The sequence below is a fragment of the Odocoileus virginianus genome, chromosome 2 (genome assembly GCF_023699985.2).
Source record: "Odocoileus virginianus isolate 20LAN1187 ecotype Illinois chromosome 2, Ovbor_1.2, whole genome shotgun sequence".
NCBI classification, from domain to species: Eukaryota; Metazoa; Chordata; class Mammalia; order Artiodactyla; family Cervidae; genus Odocoileus; species Odocoileus virginianus.
Genome location: NC_069675.1, coordinates 46,813,639 through 46,836,748, shown reverse-complemented (window position 1 = coordinate 46,836,748; position 23,110 = coordinate 46,813,639). Strand labels below are relative to the sequence as shown.

At 49.8% G+C, this 23,110-nt stretch overlaps 1 protein-coding gene across 2 annotated transcripts in view; it reads left to right on the top strand.

Annotated features, from left to right (window-relative positions):
- The window catches only part of ATOH8 (atonal bHLH transcription factor 8), a 41,399-nt gene extending 23,574 nt beyond the window's left edge, over positions 1 to 17,825 (top strand). The window contains exons 3-4 of one of the 2 annotated variants that reach the window (XM_070479506.1): positions 16,625 to 16,681; positions 16,780 to 17,825. In XM_070479506.1, the coding sequence (XP_070335607.1) occupies positions 16,625 to 16,663 (39 nt within the window). In that variant the 3' untranslated portion in view covers positions 16,664 to 16,681; positions 16,780 to 17,825. The remainder of the gene's footprint in view (positions 1 to 16,624; positions 16,682 to 16,779) is intronic. The other variant, XM_020889447.2, reaches the window with a different exon arrangement.
- The last annotated feature ends 5,285 nt before the right edge of the window (positions 17,826 to 23,110 follow it).

The window sequence follows — 23,110 nt, the reverse complement described above, 5'->3', positions numbered from 1 at the left end:
GCCTCTGTGCTCATACTGTCCCTTCTGCCTGGAATGCCCTTCTCCACCGTCTGTCTGGCCACCTCCTGCTCGTGCTGGAAGGCTCAGCTCCTCCTGGAAGCCCTCTCTGACCCCCACCGCAGCCCCCTCAGGGCCCCAAAGCACGGCCACCTCCATGCCCTTACACAGGGGTGAGTAGAGTCTAATTCAGGCAAGCATCCTGTGATACACTATGAAGTTATGATAGAGCATATTATATTACATGATCCTCTATTATGTAATATTTTAGAGCTCGTTTTTTGTCATTATTATATTTTTACATAATTTGTTACCTGATAAATTATGTGATATTAAAGCTCTATACTATGGATTGACATATAGACACTACCATGTGTAAAGTAGATAGCTAGTGGGAAGCTGCTATATAACAGGGAGCTCAGCCTCGGTACTCTGTGATGACCTAGAGGGGTGGGATAGGGGTGATGTGGAAGGGAACTTCAAGAGGGAGAGGATATATATATATATATAGCTGGTTCACTTCACTGTACAGCAGAAACTAACATAACATTATAAAGCAATTATACCCCAATTAAAAAAAAAACTCTGTAGTACATTACATTACCCAGTGTATGCTTAATGTACCTTCTAGCTGGACTGTGAGCCCTTTCATCTTTGTGTCCCAGCTCCTGGCACATATGTGTGTGTGTGTTAGTCGCTCAGTCATGTCTGATTCTTTGCAACCCCCTGGACTGAAGCCTGCTCAGCTCCTCTGTCCATGGAATTCTCCATGCAAGAATATGGAGTGGGTTGCCATTCCCTTCTCCAGGGTATCTTCCCAACCCAGGTCTCCCATATTGAAGGCAGGTTCTTTACCATCTGAGCCATCAGGGAAGCCCCATAGGAAGCCACGAAATAATGCACAACATTCCTTCCATGAAAATCCACACATCTGGGGCTGAATGTTCCTTGGCTGAAGGCTGAGACTCTAGGAAGGATGAACTAGGGGTTTCAAGACACAGACACGGAAGTGCCCCTGGACTCCTCCCAGGCTCCTGTTTGGGGAATTCCGGCTCTTGTTGGCTTGAATCAGTGAGAAAAGCTTTGCATTTTAGATCACAGAAACTCCTCCAGCAGCAGTTTAAACTCATAGGGCTCCTGCTTCTCACAGTTAGGAAAGGTGAAGGGAGGTAACTATTCCCTGGCTCCGAGTCTTCAGTGATGCTAAGACTTCAGGCTTCATTTTTGGTCTTTACCTCATGGCTACACAATGGCTGCCACAGCACTGAGTACTTCATCCACACACTACATGCAAGGCAGGGCAGGGCCTTGTCAGTAAGAGCTTTTGTCTCCTCACCAGTTCAGCCAATCCTTTTCAGACATCCCTTACCCAGGTTGAAAGAGGGGGTGCTCTCCCTGAAACAGAGGAAGACATCAAGTCCTCTCAGCTGGGAGGGCAGCCAGGTCAACAGCCACGTGGCTAATCTCTCAAAAGTTGATCCTGAGTTGTGACAGAGTGATTTTCTTCCCAGTGAGGCTAAATAGTGTCATAACCTTAACCACAGTACCAGAACCTCATCTCTGTGAGTTTGCCATTACTCACTGCAGCCCCCAAAATTGAGGGCCAGTAGCCCAGGTGGTGCTAGTGGTAAAGAACCTGCCTGCCAATGCAGGAGATGCAGGTTCAGTCCCTGGGCCGGGAAGATCCCCTGGAGAAGAAAATGTCAACCCATTCCAGTATTCTTGTCTGGAGAATACTGTGGACAGAGGAGCCTGGCTGGCTACACTCCATGGGGTCGCAAAGAGCTGGACATGACTGAAGTGACCTAGCATGGACGCTTTTCACTGGACAGCACTGAGGTCCAGAGAACCGAGGTGACCGGGCTGGGCCCCTGGTGGCCACATCAGTCTGCACAGTGCTTTTCAGTTCGCAGAGCCTCTCACACTCCTTATCCTCTTTAGTCCTGCAGTGACCTCTTGAAACCCACATTTCTCACTGAGCTAGATGAGGAGGCTGGGACTTAGGGGGTGAAGTTGCCAAAGGCCCATCCAGCTGGGTGGCCGGGCAAGACTTAGGAAGGCTCATCCACTTCTGTGAAACAGGCACTTCTGTGTCTAGACCATCACTGGCCCCTGTTCTCCCAAGGTGAGAGGTCTGACAGTGCAGGGCCCCAAGCTGGGGGACTGGGGTCTGAGTCTCAGCCCAGCCACTTGTGAGCTCTGTCGCCTCGGGCCTTCTCCAGGCTTTGCTTTCTTTGTAAGACATGGCTAGAGATGTCCACGGGTAAGGAGGGTTCAAGGTAATGATGGCCATGAGAGAGCCTCGTCAGCTGGATGCGCTCGTTAGTCACTGGTGTTCCTAGACGTCACTGCTGTCCATTACAAAGGTAGGCAGAGGGAGCCCACATGTCCCCTCCCCATCCAGTGACTTACACTGGGTTGCTAGGCAGTGGACATCAAGTCTGTCCCTCTGCCGTGTGTGGGTGTGTGTGTGTGTGTGTGTGTGTGTGTGTGTGTGTATACATGCACAGGTTTGCTGGGCATAAGTAGTCACTATCTGCCAGGATCAGATAGAGGGCCTCACATGTGGTGGGCTGAGTTCCCGGCACTGGGGAGGTGCCCAGAACTTATAGGTTTCAAATCTCCCCCTTCTCCCAAGGGGTCAGGAGCCCTTAGAGTTGGTTCCATTGTAGCAGGCAGGATAAAGCCAGGCAGCTGGGCACACAGGGGCAGCCCAGTGACCCCACCCACAGCCCGGAGAACAGTGACAAGGTGTTGCTGGGAACTACTCTGCCTTCGCCTTCAGGACAGTGAGGCATTCCTGACATCCATCCCCACCAGCATCACCACCACGCACGCACAGAGGGTGTGGGTGGCAGCCAGTGTGGTTATTTGCAAAGGTTTATTGTGCACCCAAGGGCAAAACCCTCCTCCTCTGCATATATTGGGTTGGCCAAAAAGTTCAACAGTTTTTCTGTAAGATCGTGGAGAAAAGACTGAACAAACTTTTTGGCCAACCCACTACATGCAGTAGTTCTTTTATTTTTCTTCAGACTTTGACCTTTTTATTTTGTATTGGGGTATAGCCCATTAACAACATTGTGATAGGTTCCAGTGAGCGGAGAAGGGACTCAGCTATACACATACATGTATCTACTTGTGGTTCGTCATTTACTGTATCTCTAGCTACATGGGGACAAAAAGATGAAGCAAGCTTGAAGGACCCTTTACATTTATTTCAAAATAAATAGTTTTTAAAAGTTTATTTATTTTAATTGGATGATAATTACTTTACAATATTGTGATGGTTTTTGCCATACATCAGCTTGAATTGACTATAGATATGCATGTGTGCCCCCCATCATGGCCCCTCCCACCTCCCTCCCCACCCCATCCCTCTAGGTTGTCCCAGAGCCCTGGCTTTGGGTGTCCCGCTTTATACATCGAACTCACACTGGTCATCTATTTTGCATATGGTACTTACATGCCTCAATGCTATTCTTGCAAATCATCCCACCTTGTCCTTTAAGAATAAATAAATTCCTACTACACACTAGGAATTGTCCTAGGTACTGGGTCACTTTGGGGAACAAAACCGACACAGGCCCCACCCTTTGGAACTCTGGGTCAATGACACAGGCCAGACAGGAAAGCTCACCGGGAAGCCCTGCTTCTGAGCCCACTGTACTGAGTCTGCAGACAGCTCATACGAGCATGACTCCCTGGTGTCCCAGGTCAGAGCAGCTGAGCAGAAACGGCTGGGAGGCCAGCTCCTGGAGCAGGTGCAGTGAGAGCCCCCAGAACCACAGCCAGTGGTCTGATGGGAAGAAACAGAAGAACAAAAAGAGCAACGCCAGAGGCTCAGAAGAGCCAGGAGGCATGGAGCCATTCAGTGTCAGGGTAAAGGGCTCAGAAGCCTCCGGGACCTGGAGGGTCTTCTGTAGGCTGGTGTTCCCCGGGTTGACCTTGAGTTGTTAGGAGGAAGTCAAAGTACATCCAGTAGCATCTGACGGAGAATGCAGGGAAGCACATCCATTATCAAGAACTGGGACCTGTCCAAGCCATTCGGGCACAGAAAACACGCAGTTTCCTTCTCTAGGGAGACTCACTTCAGCTCGGGGGCTGCTTCTCTTGGGCAGGTGGGGGTTGGTCCTTGTCTGTTTTGCTCCCTGCGGGACACTCATGAGCTCTGAATGGAGCCTGGAATGGTCTGAACACTCAATAAGTGTTCCCCAAATGAATGGAAGCGTGGAAGTCCAAGCAAGTGAGCTGTTTCCAGCAGTCCTCCACGTATCCCATGGGCATCTCCTTGGTGCCCAGTTCCCAGTGGAGCCCTGGTCACCTGATGGGGAGACAGTTCCTGTCGTAGTCAACTGACATGCAGATGGGGGAGACATGGGCATACACACATATGCACACTATCGTGTGGCTGCCTAGCGCTAGGGGCTTGGCTTCCCAGCCATCGTGTTCTTCTTTTAAAGTAATTAATTTTTGGCTGTGCTGGGTGAGTCTTCATGGATGCACACCGGCTTTCTCTAGCTGCAGCCAGTGGGGCTACTCTTTGCAGTGGTCCATGGGCTTCTCACTGCAGTGGCTTCTCTTGTTTCAGAGCACAGGCTCTAGGCACACAGGCTTCAGTAATTGTGCCGCATGGGCTCAGTTGCTCCAAGGGATGTGGGATCTTCCTGGACCAGGGATTGAACCTGTGTCCCCTGCATTGGGAGGCAGATTCTTAACCGATGGATCACCAAGGAAGTCCAGCCATTGTGTTCTTTAATCCTCTCTTCAACCTCAGACTGTAGACTACTATTATTACCCTTTTACAGTTGGAGAAACAGAGGCACAGAGAGGTTAAGTAACCGCTCAGATTCACACAGCTGGTAGAATGGGGAAGTAAGGCTTCACACAGAGTCCATCTGATGCCATAGCCGGAACATTTAACCACTGTGCTGCCTTGCCTCTCAGTGGGGATGGGTGTGTGTTTGGGAGTGTCTCTGTGTGCATTTAAGTGTGTGTGTGTGTACATGTGTGGGTGAAAGAGTCATTTCTCTTCCTGGAACCTCAGTGGTGTCACTGATAGTCAAGTGGTGGTGAGTAAAGAGCCCTGATCAGAGATGCCCCAACCCTCCCTGGATCCCATGGTAGCTTCAGAGTCTAGATATAAGGGGCTTAGGGAAAATGGGAAGGGCCAGAGGAGGGGTTTGGACACTGTTTTTGCAGAAATCATTTGGTTATTTGGGTTGTCCAGGGCCTCATGACTTCTTCCAGCCACCCCATTATTGCCTCTGTGCACCCTTAAGTATCAACAGCTAGACTCTTACTGAGGGTCTCCTAAAGACATGCTGTGGGCTTTGCAAAGGTTTGCACGCTGGCACTTTGGCATGGATTGGCTTGTCTGGCTGGTGCCCCATCACTCCTGCTGTCAATTTGCTATAAGGATTGGGGAGGGGAGACTGGAGATGTGCAGAAGGGTGGTGGGGAGCGATCTTAAGCCCTGGGGATCCCTGACACTGTGGTTGGGTGTGTGTGTGTGTGTGTGTGTGTGTGTGTGTGTGTAGTGTTGGTGGCAAATCGTGTGAGAGTCATAAGTCAGGGCCCATGGGAATCTTCCAGGGAACAGAACCTTCCTCACCTGGCTGGGCCACCTGTCTGCCCAGCTGTCTGCTCCCCTCCAGCCTGTCTGTGGGGCAAGGTCAGGGGCTCCTTGTGCTTCTGGGGTCTGGAAGAGCAGTGTGTAGCCAAGTGGAGTTGGCTGGACACTCTCCCAGGATGGGAAGCAGATGGGAGGCTGCAGCAGCTGGGGCTCAGGCCTCACCCAGGCCAGCTTGACCCTTGCCCTGTACTGTGGGGTGGGGTGGGATGGGGGCCAAGAAAGACAGACAGGCTGAGGGACTTGGAGAGAGACAGAGGGGCGGTCAAGATAGCTGGCACCGAGACACACAGGCCGAGTATGGAGACAGAAGCAGAGCCTGGCCGCCAGAGAGAGTGGCCTGCAGCCCAAGAAGGCGTCGACACAGTGGGGCCTGGGGTCTCCCTGCCGGTCCCCTGCAGGCCCATGGGCTCCCTCCTAGCACTGGCCTGACTCTGAGAGTGCTAGGCCTCCCATGGTCAGCCACCTTCACTTAGGCCCCCGTAGATGAAGGTTGAGATTGCCTTAGAACCAGGGAGGTAGCAGCTGGGTGGATGGCTTGGGGACTTTCTAGTCCTTTTTGCTGGTGAAGAAACTGAACCTTGTAGGGGCTTAGGGCTATGCTTTTCTCTGCTGCATCCTAGCATGTGACCTAGGACCTCCATTTTCCCATCTGCAAAATGGGAACAACAGCCACCTCCCAAGGGCCATACAACAGCAAAGGAGTGTGGCGGGCTCCAGATGAGGCCTCTGTCAATGGATTCGCTGACTTCTGTCCCCAGGTCTGGGGGGACAGGGAGCCGAGGACGACCTGGCCCCCTCTCTCAGGAGCTCATGGTGGCACTGTGTGGGGTGATCGGGCAGGTGATGACAGTTGCACCAACCATAACTCAGACACAGAGGAGAGAGGAGAAGTCGGTGTGAAGCTCGTGGAGGCTTCAAAGGGAAACACATATCCCCAGCCTGCAGTGAGGTGGATCTGGAGCCCTCACTGTCTGAACTGGGGACACAGCGACCAGCAGAACCCCACCCTCCTGGAGTCTCTGTTTCTGTGGGCAGGAATAACCGGAAGCTAGGCTGTAACCAGAACAGGGGGACTGCATGGGAATGTCTCAGTGCTGGTCCTGGTACCTGCGTCCCAGCTCCACCTCTAGCATCTTAGCCCAGGAGGGATCCCCTGTACTTAGCACAGTAACCCTTGTTGTTCTTACCACTAGGAAAGTTCTTCCATATGTGCTTGACTGACCCTGAGGTCTGAACACATCCATTGGCCTCAGTTCGAAGGGGCTTATTTATTTATATAAATATGTATCTATTTGGCTGTGCCGGGTCTTAGTTGAGGCCCCAGAATCTTTTATCTTTGTTGCCACATGCAGGACCTTTAGTTGTGACATGTGGACTCTCAGTTGCAGCATATGGGATTCAATTCCCTGACCAGGATTGAACCCAGGGCCTCTGCATGGGAGCACTGTGTCTTATCCACTGGACCACCACGGAAAGTTCCAGCAGCAAGGAGTTTGGACTTCTGGACCAAGCCATGCTCCTGACCTGGCCTCCTTGTATCACAGGCAGCCACAGCATCCTATAGCCCAGGGCCCCCTAACAATTGAATTCACTTCTCTGGTGAGCAGCCTGGTGGGACAGGGGAAAGACGACTAGGCAGCATTTACCAGCAACAGTGTTTTCAGTGGGCTTCCGTGATAGCTCAGTTGGTAAAGAATCCACCTGCAATGCAGGAGACCTGGGTTCGATCCCTGGGTTGGGAAGATCCCCTGGAGAAGGACATAGCAACCCACTCCAGTATTCTTGCCTGGAAAATCCCACAGACAGAGAAGCCTGGCAGGCTACAGTCCACAGGGTCTCCAAGAATCGAACACGGCTTAGTGACTCAACCACAGGTGGTTTCAGCTTTGCCCTGGGGTTAGATTGTAAGCTGCCCCAGGGCAGGGCCTCGAACTCCGGTGCTTGTCACAGAGCTGACAGTCTGGAGGAACTCAATAAATCTTTGTTGAGTCAGTGAATTTTCTCCCCCAGTTCATGGTCCCTAGGTGGAGTCTTCCGGCTCACAAGGGGCTCTGGCCATCACTTTGCAGCTCTAAGACCTTGAGAGTCCTCCTAGCCAGGACACAGTGTGATCCTTGATTCACACCATGTTCCCGCCCTCAGCAAACAGCAGCCAGCTCCAACTGCTCATAAATTTCCTGCCTGTCACCCATGGCGCCCGGGCCAGGCGAGGCAGGAGGCGCTGGGGGTGGGCTGAGCCATACCTGCTTCCAGTTCCCTGAGAAGTTTGGAGGCCAGAAGCCCAGACCTCTGCATGTGCCCAGAATAACCTCAGCAGAGCCAGGCCCCTTGGAGATGTGGAAGCAGGTCTGCCAAATGCAAAGATGAATGGGCTGGAATGTTCGAGAAAACACAAACACCCGCTTGCGGTACGGTTTGTGCAAGCTGATTTCACTCCCAAGAAATCTGATACAGGCCTGCCTAAGCACAGGAAAAGTGTGTGGATGTATGGACCTAGAGAGTATCATACTGAGTGAAGTAAGTTAGACAGGGAAAGACAAATATCATATGATATCACTTATAGGTGGAATCCAAAAGTGATACAAGCGAGGTTATTTACAAAACAGAAACAGACTCACAGACATAGAAAGCAAGCTTATGGCTACTAACAGGGAAAACAATGGGAAGGGATAAATTAGGGGTTTGGAATTAACATATACACACTACTGTATGCAATAGATAAATAGTAAGGACATATAGCATAAGGAACTATATTCAATATCTTGTAATAATCTACAATGGAAAAGAATCTGAAAAAGAATATATATATATATCTAAGTGAGTCACTTTGCTGTATACCTGAAATTAATACAACATTGTAAATCAACTGTGGTGGTGGTGGTTTAGTCACTAAGTTGTGACCAGCTCTTTGCGACCCCATGGACAGTAGCCTGCCAGGCGCCTCTGTCCATAGGATTTCCCAGGCAGGAATACTGGAGTGGGTTGCCGTTTCCTCCTCGAGAGGACTTCCCGATCCATGAATCTAACTTGTGTCTCCTGCTCGGCAGGCAGAGCCACCTTTTTACCGCTTTCACCTCTTTACCGCTGAGCCACCTTAAGACTTCCCTGGTTGTCCTGTGGTTAAGAATCCACCTAGCGATGCAGGGGATATAGGTTCCATCCCTGGTCTGGGAAGATTCCACATGCCTCAGGGTGACTAACCCTGGGTGTCACAACCCTAAAGCTCATGCTCCACAACAAGAGAAGTGACCATAAAGGGAAGATCATGCAATACAACCAGAGGGTAGCCCATGCAGCAACGAAGATCCAGTGTAGCCAAAAATAAAATAAATAAATAAAATTTAAATAGAAATTAAAAAAATTTAAAAACTAGAAAAGAAAAGAAAAGTGTGTGGACGAGCAATCACCTATAGCTATCATGGTTTCTCTAGCTGGGGAGAGGGAGGTGACCTAAATTGTTTTCTTCTGTTTAGTTGTCTGTATTTTTTAAGTTTTCTACAATCAACCTGTACTACTTATGCATGTACGGAAGTTTTCATGGTTTTATTGAGATTATAGTTTACCCATTTAAAGCTGACAATCCAGTAGATTCTAGGATTTTCACTAAAATGTGGCCATCACGACCACCAATTTAGAGCATTTTCTTTCTTTCTCCCTTTTTTCTCTTAATATTTGGTTGCACTGGCTCTTAGTTGCAGCATGCTGGATATTTATTGCCATGTGCTTTGCAGCATGTGAGATCTTTTTTCTTTTTAGTGCGGCCTCAGCATCTTTAGTTGTGGCATGTGGGATCTAGTTCCCCGACCAGGAGTAGAACTCCCAGGGCCCCCCGCATTGGCAATGTGGAGTCTTAACCACTGGACCACCATGGAAACCCCTAGTTTAGACCATTTTTATCAGCTCCAAAGAGACCCTGTATGCTTTAGCAGTCCATGTCTCCTTCCCAGTTCTGGGCAACCACAAATCTGTAGATTTCCCTGTTATGGACATTTTGTGTGAATGGAATCGTGTAATATTTGAACATTTGTGTCTGGATCCTTTCACCTAGCATACTGTTCTCCAGGTTTATCCAAGTTCTGTCATGTGTCAGGACTTCATGTCTTTTTATGGCTGAGTAATATTCTTTTGTATGAATATACCACATTTCACTTGTTTATTCACTATGAATGTGATTTCAGTAATTTAAAAATTGTGCTTACTGAAGCAATTTAGCACACACACCATCTTGGGATTCCCGGGTGGTGCTAGTAAGTAAAGAACCCGCCTACCAATGCAGGAGACATAAGAGATATGGGTTTGATCCCTGAGTCAGGAAGATACCCTGGAGAATGGAATGGCAACCCACTCCAGAATTCTTGCCTGGAGAATCCCATGGACAGAGGAGCCTGGCAGGCTATATAAGTCCATAGGGCTGTAGAGTTGGACATGACTGAAGCGTCTGAGCATGCATGCACAGATTTATTGCTTCCTGTTCTGGATGTTTCTGGCCAAGATGGCAGTTGGTTCCATGTGACTATTTCTGGTTACTTGTTTTGAGACTTTTCAGCCTATGATACCATTTTATGTTTTCAAACACCAGTGAGTCACCCCAAGGACCCAGATCTTTGCAGGAATGAGAACTGGTGCTTCAACTGTGGGTCAGACCCTGATAGGCACAAGTGGCTCCCTTGTCCCATTGATTCTTTGCAACTGACCTAAAGGTGGGTACCATTACTGTGCTCATTTTAAAGATGAGTAAACTGAGACTTTGAGAGATCAATCAGCCTGCCCATGGCCCCAGGGCCCCAGAGCCCCACCGACTTTAAGGCCAAGATGAAACCTAGCATTCAGCATTTAGAACCAAACACAAAATCCCCTTTTCGCCTACATATTGGTTTACATAAAAGTGAAAGATACGGAATTTCCTGGCAGTCCAGTGGTTAGGACTTGGCAGTTTCACTGCCAACGGCTGGGTTCAATCCCTGGTCAGGGAACTAAGATCCCACAAGCCCTGTAGCTCATCTTTCCCCACCCCACCTCCCCCCCCCCCAAAAAAAAAAGATGAAAGTAAAATAATGCCTGATAATGTGGGTCTTGCAAAATATATCTCTGATGCCCTCCCTGCTTGTCTTTTTTTTTTTTTTAAGTATTTTTAAAAAATTAATAAATTTGAAAAGTTTTTGCCCACCCTGGGTCTTTGTGGCTGTGTTTGGGCTTTTTCTAGTTGTGGCAAGTGGGGGCTACTCTCTAGTTGCCTTGCTCAGGCTTCTCATTGTAGTGCCTTCTGCTGTTGCAGAGCACGGCTCTAGAGCACAGGCTTGGTAGTTGTGGTTCATGGGCTTAGTTCTCCACAGCACATGCGATCTTCCCAGAGCAGGGATAGAACCCATGTCTCCTACACTGGGACATTGGGAGGTGAATTCTTTACCACTGAGTCACCAGGGAAGCCTCATTCTTCTTCTTCTTTTTCTTTTTTTTCATGTTTTGGCTGTGCCATGCAGCCTGTGGGATCTTAGTCCCCCAATCAGGGACTGAACCCACTCCCGCTGCATTAGAAGCATGGAGTCTCTACTACTGGACTGTCAGGGAAGTCCCTGTCTTTCATATTTTAGTGTTAAAATAACATTTGCAATCTGACTGCTCCTTTAAGGACAAACCATTAAAAAAAAAGACTCAGCATTTCATTATCATTTGATGCCTTTTTCTGCTCATAAAAGGCTGTATCCAAATTGCTTATCTATAGAAAAAATGTATAATTTGAAAACAGTGAAACATGGTTAAGTAAGTAAAGTGACTGAAAATGAACTTGAAGGGTAAAATAACTTACAGGCAAAAATAATAATTTTTTAAAATGCCCCTACAGTGATAAAATTACTCTGTAGCACACAAAAGTGATCAAGAGAGGAAACCAATCCACTTAAAGCCAGAGACAAACTTAGTAAGCAGAGGGGATAATTAGAAATTTAAAAACTGGAAGTGAACAAAAGCAGAAAGATGCAATACGGTTCCTGAATTCACAACTGTTACAGGCACAATTAGCCAAAATGTCCAGTGACACATTTGAAATTGGAAACCTATCTGTGGCACATAATCACTACATTAAATAAAATGGCAGTGACTGGAAATATTTATTCACATGGCCAACAAATAGCAAATATTTATTGAGATGCTACTGTGTGTCCAAACTGTTTTAGGCCCTGAGGCTACAACAGCCAACAAAACAGACCACATCCCTGGCCTTGTGGAGCTGATGTTCTGACCACAAATGAGTGAACAATCAAAAGATGATTTCTGGAACTTCCCTGGTGGTCCAGTGGTTAGGACTCTGCGGTTTCACTTCTGAGGTTGCGGGTTCCATCCTTGCTTGGGGAACTAAGATCCCACAAACTGTGCGGTGTGACCAAAAAAAAAAAAAAAAAAGATGATTCCTGAATGTGATAAACGCAGCCACTTTGTCACACTGACCAAATCACCTCAGTCGGACTCCACACATTAGACCTGCTGAAAGGCACCTGGGAGGGATCTTGCCGAGTCATTTTTAAAGTTTACGATAGTGAGACTTTTTGATGCTTTTGAACTGTAGTGCCAAAGAAGACTCTTGAGAGTCCCTTGGACAGCCAGGAGGTCAAACCAGTCAATCCTAAAGGACATAAACCCTGAATATTCATTGAAAGGACTGATGCTGACGCTCCAATACTTTGGCCACCTGATGTGAAGAGCCAACTCATTGGAAAAGACCTTGATGCTGGGCAAGATTGAGGGCAAGAGAAGGAACGACAGAGGATGAGATAGTTGGATGGCATCATCGACTCAATGGACATGAGTTTGAACAAACTCCAGGAGACAGTGAAGGACAGGGAGGCCTGGCGTGCGGCAGACCATAGAGCTGCAAAGAGTCGGACATGACCGAGCAACTGAATAATAACAACATTAGTGAGAGGCAGAACCTCTATTTAAAGGGCATCTTCTTTGTTGAGGGACTGTGTAGGGGGCTCCTCAGGACAATGAAACCCTTACCCAGCCATACCCAGAGCGTTGGCTGCAGTGGAAACAACCACCCACAAAAAGTACAGAGCTGGATGAGATGCAAGCTGTGTTTCTCACCTGGAGCAGGATGTGGCCAGGGGTTAAATGAGAAGGAGTCTGTGGTGTGGTTGTCACAGTGGAGAGTAATTAAGTCCAGCCCTCTCCTCTGTATTTTCAATTATGCTTGCACGTGTGCATGTGCACACACACCTAAACACACCTTGCCTCTTCTGAAGGGATGGCATAGGTAGATTTGTCTCCTGTCTTTCAGCCACAGCTGATGGGTCCATGGTAAGAAATCTGACTGAGGCTGGACCAGTGGCCTGCCTTCACTGGGCATTTGGGGTGGATAGTTGAGAGACTGGATCAGTGGGGAGACAGGCAGTAAAGAAGCAGGGCCTAGATGTGGCCGAGTGATGTGGTTGGCAGGCACCTGGAGGGAAGGGCCATAGATTGCCCCTTGAGGTTTGCAAGCTTTCCTGAGACTTTCCTCTAGCCTCCCTGCAATGCCCTTTCATTGCTGTTTAGCTGCGAAGTCGTGCCAGACTCTTTGGGACCCCATGGACTGTAGCCCACCAGACTTCTCTGTCCATGGCATTTCCCAGGCAAGAATACTGAAGTGGGTTGCCATTTCCTCCTCCAGGGGATCTTCCCAACCCAAGGATCAAACTCATGTCTCCTGCATTGGTGGGCAGATTCTTTACCACTGAACCACAGGGAAACCCCTTGGGTAACCTTGAATAATGGAAAGATTGGAATGAGTTTCTACTCCCCACAATTCAGTCACAATCACAGAATCAAAAGAAAATGCTGGGTAAATAAAACCATACAAATTTCTTGACTGTAGGATTTTTCAGAGCTTTTAATATGTCCATATATACTGTGACTTTCTCCAGGGGATCTTCCTGACCCAGGGATCAAACCTGGGTCTCCTGCATTGCAGGCAGACCCTTTATTAGCTGAGCCACCAGGGAAGCCCATGCAGTGACTTTCCAAGGTGGGGCCAAGGTCTGTGATGTTTCCAGATCTCATGAGATATGCCTCACCTGACTCATACTCTGCAGAGCAACCCTTTGGGGAGTGCTAATCCACATGCATGGACTTGTACTTGCCATACAGGTGAAGGAATTAAATCACAGAGAGGAAGCATCAGCTTCCCAAGGTCACACAGCTGGTTAATTGCAGAAAAGGTCCTGGCACCTAAGACCTCCCAGTGTTCCTCCCACCACACCCCAGTTGACATAACGCTTCCTTGGACAGATGATGTTATGTGTGGGATTCCTGGTCCAAGGTGGGTGGTGGAAGGCAGGTCCAGTATAGACACGCGGGAAAGGGTGGGGTTGAGAACTGAAGGTCAGGCCTTGGGCGGGTGGTAGCCATGGCTTCCGTGGAGTCTGAGAGCCCTACTGATGGCTTGGGGCAGAGCCCGGCTGGACGGCCGCGCCTTGACAGAGCAGCCAGTGGGCCGGCTCCAGCTGCCTCAGCCTTGCGCGCCTTCTCTGACCACAGGCGGACTGAGCAAGGGAGGAACGCGGGGCCAGTCCTCGGCCGGCCCGCCCAGGCAGCCAGCGCCGGGATGACGCGGCTGTAAATCACCCCGTGGACCACAGACCCAGTGCCATCCCCACGGGTTTCCTTTCCGCTTCTTAATCCTCCTCTTCAGACTCAGTAACAAAAAGCAGATTCCTGCTGGGGCCAGCACGCACTATGGGCTCGGAGAATGTGAGCCCGAGCTCACCACATCAAGATGCTCCCTCCTCTCACTTTTCCTTTTACCCGTGTCTTAGCCTCTGTTAGCCGGAGGACACTCCCTCCTCCTGGCGGGGCTCCCTCGCCCTCCCTGGACCCCACTTCCAGCCTTGCCCCAGCCTCTACCTTGGCCGCCTGCCCATTGGCCGCCCAGGCCTGAGGCTCACCGGGGCCTGTGGTTAGCAGCCCCTCCAGCCTCGTGGTTTGGCTCCAGCCCGGCTCCCCAAGCCTCCCTTTCAGCAGGAGTTGCCTTCGTGTGTTAGGATAAACAGCTCCGATCAGGGTTCAAATGCTGGTGCTGCCAACTCGTAGGTAGCACTTACCTCTGAGATGGGGGGTGTGAGAAGGTTCCCTGGCACGTCGGAGGTGCCTGACAGCTGTTCTGTTCCAAAAATAAGTGCTTAGCTGTTTGTTCAGGGTTGTTGCAAGAAGCCAGAGAGAGGTATTTGGCACCGCTTTGCTAGGGGTTTGCGTGCCCAGTTAAGGGATGGTTGTTCTCCTGAGTGTTCTTAGGTGGACTTGGAGCCCCTCAAGAGCCTCCCCACCAGCTCTGATCTCCCTCCAAAGCTACAGCCCTGGCAGCCCCCACGACCTCTCCCCATCTCCTATCCCTTCCTATAGCAAATCCGACCCTTTGGTCAGTTTTCTCATGAGCAACACCAAGTTCAGTGGCCAGAGTGAAGTTTCTGAAGGTCAGGACTACAAGGGACTGAAAGATGGTCTAACCTAAGGGCTTTCCCATTTTCCCCAAAGCACCTGAGTTCTCAGAGACTTCAAGGCTCCACATTGGAAGGAATACTGTAGACTCTGGGTCCCCTTCTCTCTGTGTCCCGCATCCTCTCCTGATTCAAATAGACCAGAACCATGCTTATCTGTTTTCTGCATTAGAATTTCAAGGTCAGACTTCATTACTATTTTATTTCCACTAGATGAAGACACTGTCATTTTATAGATAAGAATGCAGGCCTAGCTGGCGGGGGGATGGGCTGCACCTAGAGTCAGCCTCTTGGCTGCTGGTGTAGTATATTGTCTGAAGGATGTGGGGAGAAGGAGATGTGGATGCCATTCCTGGGGGCAGGGGCAGGGCTGACTCTAACATTCCTTGGAGGTGTGACCTGGGGATTGTAGGTCACACCTGGGTATCAGGACCAGGGGTCCCTGAGCTTCTTCTACCTGCTACACCCCCTCTCATCCCCCAAACCAACTAAATCAGCATGTGTGCTAAGTCGATTCAGTCTTGTCCTACGCTCTGTGACCCCATGGACTGTAGCCCACCAAGCTCCTCTGTCCATGGATTCTCTAGGCAAGAATACTGGAGTGGGTTGCCATGCCCTCCTCCAGGGGATCTTCCCAACCCAGTGATCAAACCTACATCTCCTGTGTCTCCTGCATTGGCAGGCGGGTTCTTTACCACTAGCACCACCTGGGAAGCCCAACTCAGTCAGCAGTGGCTCTGAAATGCAGTGGGGGTGGGGTGGGGAGTAAGGGGACACTGTGGGCTCTGGGGGGAAGCCAGTCCTGGGTCCAAATGGTTGCTCCATCCCTTACTGAACCTTTCAAGATGCAGTCCCTGCCTGAGCCATATGGGTCCTTCCTGGGGCAGCTATGAGGGTAAGTAAGAGCAGGTGCTACGGGTGCCGGCACCTGGTACAGGCTGGCCTTCTGGAGTTAGGACCAGTGTGTGTGTGTCGGGGGCGGGGGGTGCTTCTGACCATTGGTTGTTTCTTTTCTTTTTTAAAAAATTTATTTAACTGTGTCAGGTCTCAGTTGCAGCACGTGGGACCTTTAGTTGTGGCATGTGGGATCTAGTTCCCTGATCAGGGATGGAACCTGGGCCCCTTGCACTGGGAGCAAGGAGTCTCAGCCACTGGACCACCAGGATGTCCCCATTGGTTGTTTCTTTTTGTTTGTTGAGGGATAGTTGATTTACAATATTATATTATTTTCAGTTGTATAATATAGTGAATCAAAATTTTTATAGATTATATTCCATTTAAAGTTATTACAAAATATTGGCTATATTTCCTGTACCATACAATATATCCTTTTAGTTTAGCTATTTTATTTTTTGTCTGTTTCTTAGCTTTATTGTTTTATTTGTATTGGGGTGTGTTTGATGTGGGGGCTTCCCTGGTGGCTCAGTTGGTAAAGAATCTGCCTGCAGTGCAGGAGACTGCCTCTTGTTTTAGCTTCAGGTGTGCGACAAAGTGATTACTTATACATATACCTATTCTTTTTCAGATTCGTTTTCCATATAGGTTATTACGGAGTATTGAGTAGAGTTCCCTGTGCTATACAGTAGGTCCTTGTTGATTATCTATTTTATATATGGTAGCGTATATGTTAATCCTATCCTCCTGATTTATCCTTTTCCTCCCATTGGCTGTTTCTTTCAGGAGTGACCAACCACGGGCCAGCCCGAGGATGCTGCTGTGGGCCCTCTTTCCAAGTCAAGCTTGAGGAGAAGGGGAGCTTGCCAAGTCCAGCCTCGTCTTCCTCTCTAAGATGCCACCGGATGCTCAGACCACCGCCTCTCAGGACAAGAGCTAGCCTGCCTCCCTCTCACCCGCTCCCCACACCCCCACCCCCAGCCACTCTGCGGTGACTTTGCACTTTGCTCTCTGCCTGGTGGGGTGGGGAGAGCAAAGCCTTCGCCTTGCCCGGGCCTGAGGCCCACCGTCCGTCTGGCTGCAGAAATTCATTGCCAAAGATTCAACAGGGACACTGAATAAACTGGGGGTGAGAGGACCCCACAGTGAAAAGCCACACTGTGGCTCTGTGACCTTTGCTCCTCGTGTTGCCCGGGTCCCATCTCAGGCCAAAGACGAATCAACATTTCCACTAGGAACTCATGGAAGAGATGGATGTTTGGTGACTTCAGACCTGACCCGGAACTGTCTTTCTCCACTGGGCCCTGAGCTGGCTGGACACAAGATAAACCTTCTAGGGGCTGTGAGCGGGAGGCTGGAGGCGCCTGTGGGGAGTGGGATCTGAGATCCCGGCCCCTCTCTCCTTCCCACTGGCTGCCCAGGCCTCTGACCTTGATTTTCCATGTTCCCTGGGCCCAGGCTCCTTCTTGGGCCCTCAGCATCATGAGAAGTGAGTGTGTAGGGAGAGCAGCGCCCGCACACCCCACCCCGGGGACTTGCCTCGAGGTGACCTGCCCCCAGCTGGCCTGGCCAGCCACTCCTTGCCAGGGGCCCGCCCTCCTGATGGAACACACAAGATGGTGCCCTGCCTGGAGGCCAATGGTCTGTGACGGTCGTTCCGGGGGGCAGAGGGGAGGAAGGGACCAGGGGAATGGGCCAGTAATGTGGGGAGGAAGGCATGTTCAAAGCCAAGACCTGTTCTTTCCTTGTGCTCACAAGGCCAAAGCTGTTCACATCTGTGCTCAACCATCTGCTTCAAATTGAAGTAAAAGCCCCAATGTGTAAAGAAAACACTTGCTTGTGTTGATGGACTCTGTGGGTGACCAGGACTTTGGCCGGTCAGTCAGGGGGAGGAGAGAGGTTGAGAGTCCTTCAGAAATGAGCAGTGTGTGAATGAGTGTGTGTGTGTGTGTGTGTGTGTGTGTGATGGGGTGGGGTGGGGCCCTCGCCATGGGCTTGGCCTGGACTGGTGACGAGGAGGCCAGGTCAGGAACATGTGAGGAGCTTTCTCTGTTTGTGCCTCATTTACTCCATACCGTGATTTTATAATGTGGGCACTGAATTTTTTATCCCGTTGTACATATGAGGAACCTGAGTACAGAAGGAGACAGGGCAGGTCAGCGACAAAGCCAGGTCTCACACAAGGGTGGCCTCACTTCAAAGCCTGTGCTCTTAACACTTTTTCAGCCCCATAAGCCAGTTCTGGCCCAAGGTCTTGGCATGGCTTTTTCCCATCCCTGTGCTGCAGTGGGCCTTGGATAGGACAGTAACAGCCCAGCAGGGGTGGTTGGGTTGTGGTTTAGTCACTCAGACATGTCCAATTCTTGTGACCCCATGGGCTCTAGCTCACCAGGCTCCTCTCTCCATGGGATTTCCCAGGCAAGAATACTGGAGTGAGTTGCCATTTCCTTCTCTCGGGGAACTTCCTGATCCAGGGATTGAACCCTGGTCACCTGTGCTGTAGGCGGTCTCCTGCATTGCAGGTGGATTGGGTTCTTTACCAACTGAGTCACCAGGGAAGCCCTCATGGGGATGGGGGAGGGGTAATTAGAAAAGAACTCCAAAAGGAATGTCAGGGTGGAGGGCTGTAGGAGGGGCAGAGGTCTTGAAGGATGAATAGGAGTTTTCTAAGCAGAGGAATGGAAGAAGAACTTTCTATGCAGAGAAGTCTTCAGCCCTCAAAAGAGGTTAGAATCACCTAAGGAGGTTATTAAATATTGACATAAAGTGTTAATGCCAAAGTTCCATCTTCAGAAATTCTGCTATATTGATCTGGGCACTTGGGACTTTTAAAAGCTCCCCAAGTGATTCCAATGTGCAGGCAAGGTGGAGAGTTACTGGATTAAGTGGGGTTAGATCACTGACAAAAAAAGTGATTTAGAATCACTGATGTGGAATACAGGCTGTGCCAAAAATGTGGACATATGTGTGTGTGTGTGTATGTGTGTGTACAAATAGACAAGCAAATAATTGTGATACCATCAGATGACTGTATGAATGTATACACATATATGAGTGACAAGAAGTTCCACGTTTTTTATTTCTTTTCTTTTCTAGCTTTTCCCCCAATACAGCAGCTTTGATTCTTTTGCATGCGCGCGCGCACACACACACACACACACACACACTCCTTCTTGAACGCACATGCATGCCCAGATATCCACTGTGTACACCCCCAGGGAAGAAAAATCCATTTCCCATGGATTCACATTTCATTGGCAGCCTTCTCAACAGTTTGTGTAAATAACAGTGCAAGAAGACCCTCACCAAAATAAAAGTGATAAAGAGCCACCTTCCTGGAGCCTTGAGAGCACTTGTCCTGTTTCAGCTGAGAGTGTGGTCACAGGGCCCGCGCAGATTCATTTACACACATACCCTCCATGCTCCATTGTTTGCTCTGGGTCCTGGCCCCACACACCAGGGGTGGCTCAGTCATGGAGGGCGTGTACCCATGTGGGAGGCCATGTGTGTACACACCGTGTCCACGTGTGTACCTCTGGTTCATGCTTGGTTCCTGCAGTGTGCGTGCTTCTTTCTCTCCAAAGGGCAAAACCACAAAGAAGAGCTCTGGAAGTCAGAGATCCCCCCAAGCTCAAGGCTGAGTGTCATCGGGCTCTTCAAAAACAACACACACACAGGCTGCATGCTCCTTCTTGGTTCCAACCTCAGATGGTCCCAGAAGAGAGGTGTAAATTCTGGGGAAGGGGTTCCACAAGTCCCCAGGCCACTTTCTGGGGTCATAGCATGGCCAGGGCCCCTGTGGATTCCATCTCCCCACACAGTCCTTCCTCCCATCCCCATGGCCCACTGTGTGGTCCTGGACTTCCCCAAATCCCCACCACTTCATCATGTCCCATTTCTTTTCCTGATTAATCCACCCACCCATGTCCCCTTCCTCACAAGAAAGTGAGATACAAGAGCTGGTAGGTCCCAGGCGCAGGGAACTGGGCAGCAGAGCTATGAGCAGGGACTGGGTAGGGAGCAAAGGTGCAGACAGGGCTCCGTTGTGCCCAAGATATTGGGCAGAGAGCTGGGTACCACTAACTGGGCTGAGCTGGGGCTGTACTGGGGCTCCCCTGGTGGCTCAGACAGTAAAGAATCTGCCTCCAATGCTAGAGACCTGGATTCGATCCCTGGGTCAGGAAGATCCCCTGGAGAATGTAATGACAACCCATTCTGGTATTTTTGCCTGAAGAATCCCATGGACAGAGGAGCCTGGCAGGGTACACTCCATGGGGTCACAAAGAGTGACTTTGTGTCCACTCAGTCAGACACAACTGAGTGGCTAACATTCAACAACACAAGGGCTGTACTTGGGGGGGGGGGTCAGTTGGGGGTCCACTAGGGATCTAGAGTAGGGGTTACACTTGCCTCCCACCTTCCACTTGGCTTCCTGAGCTACAAAGTGGCTATTGCCAGCAGCCCCAATGACAAATAACCTAGCCCTCTCAAAGCAAGTCTCTGACATCTCCAAGTGTCTCTTTCAGCAGATTCATGGAGCAACTCTCCTTCTGACTCTCTGCCACCTGCATGGAGGCTTGCTGTCTTCAGGCTCCAGGAGGACAGGGAGGATGGAGGGGGCCTACCTGAGTGAGGTGGGGAGGGAAGGGAGCTGCTGGCTTCACCCTTTGCCCCAAGGATCCTCCCTTCTCACAGTCTCCCCTGGTCTCTTGGACCCCAGACAAGCTGTGTCTGCCTCCCTGAAGCCAGGGACCCCAGGGAACCTGGCTTTAAAAATAACGACTTTGTTTTGCAACTATTTGGGCACATGTCTAATCTCCAGATGGCACTGTGAGTTCCTAGAGGGCAGAGATTAGGTCAATCACATCTCCAAATCCTTGAAAAGGCTTTGTACAATGTATATATCCGTTTCTTTGTTGAATAAATGGATAAAATATGAAAACTATGATAATTTACGCATTTATTTTCTTCCTTCCACAAATAACTACCAAGTAGCTAATTTGTTAAGACCCTGAGAGAACAGGGCGCAGGCCTTTACCAAGGACTCAAAGAAGCTCAAGAAGCTTCCCCGGTGGCTCAGATGGTAAAGAATCTGCTGCAGTGCAGGAGACCCCGGTTCAACCCCTAGGTTGACCCTGAAGAAGGAAATGGCAACACATTCTACTATTCTTGCCTGGGAAATTCCATGCACAGAGGAGCCTGGTGGGCTACAGTCCATGGAGTAGCAAAGAGCAGGACTCCATTGAGCCACTAACACTTTCACTTTTAAAGAGGCTCAAAGGGAGAAGCTCCAGAGCAGAGGGGAGCCCAGGCTTGAGGCTTTTTACTCTTTCTGTGGCTGAGCCTTTGTGCACTCCTGCAAAGAGGAGAGCTTCATAGCACGTGTGCCTGGCCTGCAGGAGGTGCTGAATAAACGTTTATCAAGGTGTGTGGATGGATGAATGAATGAATGCAGCCCCACCCCCACACCCCTCCTCAGGTATCACTAATCAACTGTGGCACTTTGTCTGAAGGGGGGGGAGGGGGGGCTCTGAAGCTGCCTGAGCTCAAGACAGTGCTCCAGGCAGTCACTATTAATCAACTGAAGAGATGTGCTTTCTTGGTCATCCCAGTCTTAGGGCCATTCTGGAGTAAACTATGGGTGGGAACCCCTCAGGCCAGCCTCCTGGGGCACCATTGGGATGACATGATGGAGGATATGTCAGGAGGTTGCCTTGCTTATGTCCACAGGGCTATGTGGCCACTCCATGACTGGCCTCCTCTCTATGATCTGTTCCTTGCTGACCCTTCCTCCACTACTGCTAACTGGAGGTGTGTTGCTAAAGTTCCTCCCCCGGGCCTGTCACCTCTAGGCAAAGTCCAGTCTCCTTAGCTGCCCATAGGACTTGTCACAGACGGTCCCATCCCCACCTCCAGTGACTCCAGTGTCTCCCTAGACTCAGTGACACCTAGTTTGGTCATCTAGGGATGTGGCTGAATCCAGCCCCCAGGTTTTAACAGCCCCTCTTTTTAGCCATGTCTCAGTACCTTTTCTTCTGGCTGTCCCCAAAACACGATTCTTTCTGGACGCTGCTGTTTACTGCTGTGGAAACTGTTCCTTTTTATTTGTTTGTTTTGGCCGTACCTTGCAGCATGCAGGACCTTAGTTCCCCGACCACGGATTGAACTCATGCTTCCTGAAGTGGAAATGCAGAGTTTTGACCACTGAACAGCCGGGGAAGTCCCAGAGACAGTTCCTTTTTAATCTTTCTTCTGTATCTAATCCATCAAGACCCCTGATTCCCCAGAGGGAAATTTAATTCTCTCAACTCCAGAACCTGGGCAGACAGAGAGGACCTGCTTAACCCAACAGCAAGGGCCTGGGTTCAGGTCCCCCCATCCGAAGGCTCATCTTTCCTGTTCATATGTAAATCAGAGCATTGCTTTGCTCCATCTATCTTGGGAAGCCCATTATTGCTCCAGATCTCTGAGGATTCTCTAAGGGCTTATATCCCCATGGTTATCTCTTGAGAGTTGAGAGTTATCTTTGTTGGTTGCCCAGTTGGGTCCAACCCTTTGTGACCCATGGATTGTAGCCTGCCAGGCTCCTCTGTCTGTGGAATTCTCCAGGCAAGAATACTGGAGTGGGTAGCCATGTCCTTCTCCAGGGGATCTTCCCAGGGATTGAACCCAGGTCTCCTGCATTGCAGGCAGATTCTTCACCGGCTGAGCCATGAGGGAAACCCATGGTTCTGTCTCTCCGATCTAATTATCTCTCTCTCAATCACTTCCTATGGCTGATCCCTTCTCTCTACTCTGCTTCAGTTCAGGGGAACACAGCCACTTTCCCTTGATCTCCCCAAAACATCACTCACACAAGGCAGCTGTGTATAGAGGAATTATTAATATTTTTCTCTCTCCTGATGATTTTTTTAAAAAATGTTTACACTTCCAGAAAACCAAACAAGCCCTTGCTACTTCTCCCCAATTTCTTTAGCTGATTGCATGTATTTTTGACAGGTTCATCATGTTTCCAGCAGTTATAAATATTTTCCCCTCTGGCTTCTCTCTCTGACACCACATTTCTGCTTTGTGACTCATTGAAGTTGTCCCACAGCTGGGGCTGAATCCAGTCTTT